The 7708-nt window shown below is 47.3% G+C and overlaps 1 protein-coding gene across 1 annotated transcript in view; it reads right to left on the minus strand.

Moving 5' to 3' along the window:
* Window positions 1-6231: 6231 nt before the first annotated feature.
* Window positions 6232-7708, minus strand: part of ZHX3 (zinc fingers and homeoboxes 3) — a 4180-nt gene continuing 2703 nt past the window's right edge. Inside the window, 1 exon segment of the mRNA XM_009645421.2 lies at window positions 6232-6242. Within this exon segment, the coding sequence (XP_009643716.2) occupies window positions 6232-6242 (11 nt within the window).

Raw genomic sequence — 7708 nt, forward strand, 5'->3', positions numbered from 1 at the left:
GTGTAGGTAAGTTGTTGTGCTTTTAAAATGAATGCGAGGGCTGTGACTGAGCATTCCCCGCTCCTGGACAAGCAAATATCCCCCTGCACAGGGCAGTGCTCGCCCTCACCCAGCATTAACACCAGGCGCAGGGCATCCCTTGGGCACTCCAGCGCCCCACGGGCTTCCCCAAACCCCAGTGCAATCAATTATCAGTCGACTCGCATTCGTCTTTTCCGCTCTTTATTTAGGAACAACCAAAAATGTCTGGTTTCATTTCAACAAACTGTACAAGCAAGCTCTTCCCCTCGCCCACCCTCACATCCACATATACAAAAGGAAGGGAAACTTGCCGTTCACTTCTCAGAAGTGGCATTGTTGCTACAGGGAGTTCTTGCCCTCAGAATAAGAGCAGGTAAAGTCCATAGCAGGTACAAGCTACCCTAGCCCTAGTAATAGCCACAGCCCACAATCACAGGCAGCTTCACTTTTTTTTTTTTCTTCCCCTCTTTAAAACCTTTACCAAAAGTAAAAACTATTTCCTGTCTCACACGATTGCCAAGGTGACCATCTAAAACTGTGGTCTTAAAAAAAACACAATAATAACCCCACTGGAACCCCCCACACCTCCCCGGTACAAAGACGGTTTACACAGCAGAGCCCTTGCTCTGCTCCCTAGCTGCACGGCCACCCTTATGAAAGGTCCCGTTGCAGCTACAATTACATTTTCCTTTGGATAAATCCAAGCAAAAATTCCAGGTCATTCAGCACCAGCATGATTTCTAAATAACAATAATTAAAAAAAAAAAAAAAAAAAAAAAAAAAAAGAGACCCCATTAGGCTGACTTTGTGGTCTGCTGAGAAACAAAGTGATCAACACGCTGTTCCCAAAGTCTCTCTTTTAGTGCAATGTTAGTATGTGCAAGGGGAATCACAGCCACGTACCCATAACACCACCACGAGCCAGATGGGGCAGAGAGAAAGTGCAATTTTAGCCAGAGTTTTCTATGCCACGGATTCCTAGCCCAACCTTCACTAGCACCAGTAAGCAAGAGTCCTCATAATACCACCCTCCATCAGTACAGGGAAAAAGTGGCTTTGATTGTGCCATCAAAATATGGCTAATGTCAGCCAACAGAGCACTCTTTACTGGAACAGGCCATAACAAGAAAACAAAGCACAAATAAAACAAAACCTCTTAGGTAACAGAGCTCCCTTGCTCTGCTTTAAAGTTTTGTGATGCCAATCCAGCATCCCTGGCAGGGACCACTGCCAGTAAAACATACAGCAGAAACTAAACTTGCAAAAAAAAAAAAAAAAAAAAAAAAAAAGGTACAGCTTGTGTCTCACCCCCCCCGCATTTGTAGTGTTGCCTAATCTTACCCTGCTGGTTTTGTGATCAACCGAGAAATTACAACAGAGGTTACTGCAGTGAGCTGAATCACATCAGGCCACCAACTGATTTGAAAAGAGCAAAGCCAAAATTATCTGGGCAACAGGAGAGTATTTAAAATGCTTGTAAACTTCTCCATCAACTTGATGGGAAGGTGCAGCAGCACGTTACCTTCCCAATTTGTGCCTAAGTGCTGAAAAATCATCTTTCTCTTCTGATTCCCAATGACCCAGCTTCCAAACATCACCTTGCCTCTGTAATGTTGCTAAGAGAGGGGCTGCAGGGAAGACAAAATACAACACTTCTATTTGTCACCAAAAATTGTTGCTTTTCATAAATAAATTAAAAAAAAAATACCCAAAACCCTAAATGGAAAACCAGCCTTCTACAACTTCATCCTCCTCCTGAACAGACAGGGGACACCTAGCAAAAATTAACCAAGCAGACATCTTGCAGCTCCATCTTCTATGCGAGCGTCGCCTGGGCAGGTTCTGCATTTACTGTGGGCTGACTACGGGTTTCTCATCACAGCTACTGCTTTTGCCGGTGGCTTCTCATGGTGACCAACACAAGCCCCTGGCAGGAAGGGGACGTGCAGCTGCACTAAATACCTGCAGCTGGAACTCTGCAGGCATACGCTGACCTCTGCACGCCATGTGTCGAAGCAAGCACGGGTGTCCATTCCTCTTGCCATGGCTGCGGGCCTGATGTGCAGCAGCGCCCAGCTCTCAGGCAAGTGGCAATAGGAGCCTATCAATCATGGTTTGTTTAGTGTTCTGCTAAATAAAAAAAAAAAAAAAAAAATGATTTCCAGGATGCTAATTAAGGAGCTGAAAAATAAGCTACCCAAATGAAACATGTCTAGAAATCTCATGGCAGGGCCTGCTGATGATGAAAAAAGCAGGTCTGTTCCTTGCATCAGAAAGGGGCCTAATCAATCATGGTTGTTTAGGGTTTTGCTAAATAAAAAAAAAAAAAAAAAGAATGATTTCCAGGATGCTAATTAAGGAGCTGAAAAATAAGCTACCCAAATGAAACATGTCTAGAAATCTCATGGCAGGGCCTGCTGATGATGAAAAAAGCAGGTCTGTTCCTTGCATCAGGAGGACCAGCAGCCCTTTACATGAGCAAGCCAGGTACAGCAGAAATCAGGGTTTCGGGTTATTAAGCAATTGGATTGTGCCCTTAATCTAAGCAGCGTCAGAGACATAAGTTAACAAGATTCACATGGATTAAAAATGATGGTTACTACTGTGCCTGTCAAGCCCAAGCTCACACACAGCAGATGGAGGTGAAGAATTTAATTTCCCTTCCTTACTGATGCTGGCTACACAACCTCTATCTTACACCCCCCTCCTTTCAAGTCAAGATAGTCATCTTTGATTAGATGATGATAAATATTCACACACCGTGTAGAATTGTGGTGACACTTCCTCTTAACACCAGAAGAGCTGCTGCTGGGACTGTCAAGCCACCTCTCAATTTTTCCTTTCAGTTTCAGATGCAAACACATTTCTAACGTTCCGCACCAAAACCTGAGTCTGTTTGGAGATGACACCTGCTTCTCCTCAGCTTCAAAACCGATGCAATAGGGAAACAGAGGACCACAGAGCTAAACCCTCAAAAATCTTCAGCTTATACTTTCACAGAGATTTCAAGTCAACTAAAAAAATGCAGATAACAAGGAATGTAGGAGTTAGAAAGGGAACTTGATTACTTTTTGATATTTTTTTGTTTGTCTCTAAATCTTACCCTCCCCACGCAATGAGGCTTGCCAGCTCCGTTGCCGTGTCCGAGGGGAGTCTGCATGGAACCACTTTTTAAAATTCCTCTGACCCAAAAGAAAGAAAACTCCTGCTGTGCTTGTATGAATGCACGGAGACAAAGCTCAAAAACCTCAGCAGCTTCCAACCCTCAAGGCTGTTTTTTCTGTGTACACCGGGAAATTCTCCCTCTAGCTCACAAGACCTCTCGTTTCAATTTTTCTGGAAAACTGGCCGAATACAATCCAAGTGCAAAAAATTTCAGCTAGTGCGTGGAAAAAAGGTTCGAAGGGACCAGTTCATACCATAGCCCTTAAGCATTTCTGTAGATGGAGCGGGGAAATCACTCTTCCAGTTAGCCGTAGGCCTTTAAGTGTACACCAAAAATCCCACAGAAAATCACCTTGAATGGGCAAACTACACTTCCAACATATTTATATAGCAAGTAGTTAGTAAAAGTGTACATTTTTAATGTACATCCTAATGCAATAAAGAATCAATGGCATATCTGAACTGTATATATGTGTACTTAAATAAACCTGCATGTACATAGACACTAGAGAGTAAATTGACCTACCTGTATTTGTTCTCTGAAGGTAACACTGTACATACACTCAAACTCTCGGGCCGCATGACTCCCAGATCTGCTACCTCCGGCTCTAGGACCACCCAGATTCTCCCGTCACCTGTGACATCTCAGGGTGCACAGGACTGCACCCACAAGGGTGAACCCCTGGGGCTCTGGCTGTCTTCGCAGTGCGGCTGCCCCTGCTCTCCTGGAGGAAAGCCACAGGGCTGCTGCTGCCCAGCTGAGCTGACGCGAGGCTGAGGTGGGATTGCTGCTGGTTACGCCTCCAACCACAGCACGACCAGCAACAGTGCTTCTAATGAGAAAGAAATTTAGGGAGCCTGGTGTCATAGCAGGGTGCTCCAGGCCAACACCACCCCTGCTCGCAGCATTTTGGGGAGAGTTCGTCTGACTCCTAAGGGACGGTTGCAGGGTGGGTGTCTGCACCTGAGCGCATTGCCCCGGCTCTCTTTAGGGTGCAGGTCATCTCCTTCTGAAGCAGATGCTCAACGCTTGGCCGCGGGGGTTACACTGTGCACCAGGGGAGCTACACGAGCTCAGGCATGGGCACCCCCACGTAGGTACGTACAGCCAGGCAAGAGGAAGCCCTCCCTCTTGCAAAGCACTGGGCAGATAAAGCCCCTTCTAGTAGTTGAGCAAGGTAGCCTCTTAAAGAGGAGACAAAGGGAAAATTGGAAAAGGAAGGGCAATTAAAGGTAGAAATCAGACACCATCTTCAGAAGAGGTTCTGAAAGAGCTTTTTTGTTTTTAAACCAGATTTCTTTGTAAATCTCTGGATCCGATCCTTTGGGGCTTGCTACCCACCCTTCTAATAAATATCATTTACCACCAACAATAAAGTCTCCCACATTAAAAAGCTCTCACTAAATAAAAACCTTCTACTGAAAAAGCTTGGCTGCATTAGCTTGGCAAAAATAAGGAGCTATGACTACTCTCCATAAATACATCAGCAGATAAACACCAAAACCTATTTAAGTTAAAGGACAATGTTGGCTCCAAAACAAACCAGGAATGAACCAGCCACGAATTAATTCAAAGTAGAAATTTAAATAAAGTTTCTAACCATTCAAAGGCAGTGAACTTCTGGAATAGCCTTCCAAGAGCAAAAGTGAAGGCAAGACATGGAACCAATTTTGAGCTGGGATTTGATTAGTTTGTGACAGAATGGTCTGACACAGCATTTGGCTGGACTATTCAGCTCAAGAGTTTCCCTTCTAGGCCTTGTTTTCTATTAGAAAAGAATAATAAAAAAATCTTCAAGTAGTTGCATCACACAGCAACCACCCAAGACAACATGGGCACGTTAAAAATGTACAGGTACCGGGAAGCAGGAAGGTTAACTGGGAAATTTATTTTGCTCTTTTGCCAGAATTATTGCAGATGAACTGGAGAAAAAAAAAAAAAGGCAACAACAACAAAAAAAAAAAAGACTGGAGCAAACACTTGAAGTTACCAGCGCTGCTGCAGAAGGATCTGTCACATAGGGCTGCAAGAGGGAAACTTCCTGATTGCAGAAGAGCCACTGCCTCGCCGATCCCTTGTAGACAACAATGGCTTGAACCACTCACAGCAGCGCTGTGCATTCTCTGCGTTTGTTCTCTGAAGAACAGCTTGTTCTCTCCGAACAATGAAAAGGATTCCAGGTCAGGATGGAAAAATTATTATGTGCTAGTTTGCAGTGATTAAAGGGAGACTTGGAGATTTAACAGCCTGCTACAGTCAGTCTCCAGGAGCGCAGGGGAAAATATTCTAGCCAGCAAAGGACAAACGACACCAAACTCCATCTCCTGGGTTGTCTGGATCTGGGAACCTGCTACTTATTGGAGAGTATGCAATGCTAAATCTAACCTCATCCGTAGGGATGAAAGTCTCACTTGACTCCCACTGGACTTTAACACAAGACTGGAAGTTTTCTTCTCAGATATCTTTCCTTTCTAACACACACATACACACTTGTATGCCCACAAAGCCCTTCAACTGCCAGGGCTTAAGGACCAGAAAGGGTGGAGAGGATATATGCAGCCATGCCAACCTTTAGAGAACAAACACCTTAACGGACAGCTGGAGGAAAAAAAAAAAAAAAGAAAAAAAAGTACTGTGCCATGAAAGTCTGTATCTAAGCAATGACCTTGTTTACACAATGTTTGAGATTTGTTATGCTTGTATAGGCAGCTGTAGGCATCGGTATATGAATATGAAATCTGAAAGTCTGTCCACTGGAAAGCAAACAAGAGCATCCTATTTCCTGGGTGTGAGCTGAGCTGAGCCCCCGCCTCTGCCAGCTCTCAGCCATCTCCTTGGCTGGGCCACCGAGAGCTCTGCACTAAGTGCCCAGTTTTTGCACGCGCGCTTTCTTGTGTGCTGTGCTCAAAGGTCTCATTTATGGCAGTGCTTTATCACCACATCCTGCTCCTGAGGTTTGGATCAGGCCGGCCCATGGGTTTCTTAAAGACCAAAAATTTCTTCTCAAGGGTAAGAGCGGATCCTCTGGGGCTGGTGATTTGAGTTCAGTCTGTTTCTGAAAAAGAACAGAGGTATCAGAGATGCTCCTGCTCACCGCAGGGGCCTGCAACCCAGGTGGGGAGGAAGGGGTGCACGAGTGCCATGGGATGGGCAAAATTGGGAGCCTTGATGGAGTCAGCTGCAGAGAAAGGCCAGTCCCATTCAGAGGGGCTAGGAAACCCAAAATCCCTGCAGGAGTAGAGCTGGGCTTTGGCCAGTGGCAGGGCTAAGGTGGGACGCAGCCTGTGGTGGTCTGAAGCCATGCACCCTCACTGAGCACCCTCCTGCCTCTGTGCCACAAGGGGGGATGGGACCACGCTCAGAGGGTGCCAGCAGGAACAGGCCATTGCCCTGGCACAGGCACAAAAGCTGGCCCACCACCCTTCCCCAAACCACTCCTGCTGCAACACCTCCCCAGCCCACTCATGTGTCCACAGCCGCTCCCCAGCAAAGTGCATGGGGCAACGCACATCCAGACCTCTCAGCTGCAAGAAGGGCAGGGCCCCAGCAAACCCATGCTCCACCTCCTCTGCATTAGACAGGGGAGGGAAGCAATGAATTTTTGTAGACTTTTTAGATTTATTTTTTTTTTTTTTTAAGTCCTGCAGCCATGGCATCAGTGTATGGGAGGCTCCAAAGCAAGGCAGTGGGGCTGGCGAAGATCCCAGCTGCCCAGCCTGCCAGCAAGGGGCTACATGCATGGAGCAGGCAAGGGGCCATGCAGCCTGCAGCAGGACAGGGCAAGAGTTCGGCTGTCCCCATCTGGTGGGAACCCCACCAGGGAGGAAACAGTCCCCAGCTGCACTGCTGAAGAGCTCATGGGAGGACTTAGAAACCACCTCTCCTCTCCTCCACACATACATGCACACACACCTGCATGTGCACACACACCTTTCAAAAGCGAGTCCTGGAGGAGGGATAGGGCCAGCAGCTGTAAACACCAGCCCTCCACATCCTCTCCCTCCTTGTAGCCTCCATCTTCAACACCCAAGCCTCGCCCTGCACCAAGCAAGGCTGCTCACATCTGGAGAGCTGGCGGCAGGAGAGGGGAGGGAGCCCGAGGCCAGGGAGAGGCATGGAAGGAGCCAGTGGCATGGGGAACAGCAGCCAGGCCCTGTCCTTCCCAAATACCTATCTCCTTCATACATAAACCCAAGGGCCATCTTCCTCCAGGGCAGATAAAGGGACCAGACGCTCCCACTGGTTTCACTCAGGCTTAAAATAAAGCCAGGATTTGGCTTCAGAGTGGAACCAGCATGCAGTGACCAAGGCAGGGCAGGGGCAGGCAGGCAGCTGCACTCACAGCGTCTCGCTGGACCCTCCTCATCCTCCTTCCCTGACCCCACCTCTTTCCCAGGGGTTTCCTCACCACTTCCTCAGTTAAATCCCAAACAGCAGGACCAGACACTAACCCCCTCCCTAAAGCCTGTTTCCCAAATGGGAAACGCACAGTGCCCCGTGCTGGCCCAAGCCCTCCTGCAG

Source organism: Egretta garzetta, unplaced genomic scaffold, assembly GCF_000687185.1.
Source record: "Egretta garzetta isolate BGI_Z169 unplaced genomic scaffold, ASM68718v1 scaffold188, whole genome shotgun sequence".
In the NCBI taxonomy this organism is placed as follows: Eukaryota; Metazoa; Chordata; class Aves; order Pelecaniformes; family Ardeidae; genus Egretta; species Egretta garzetta.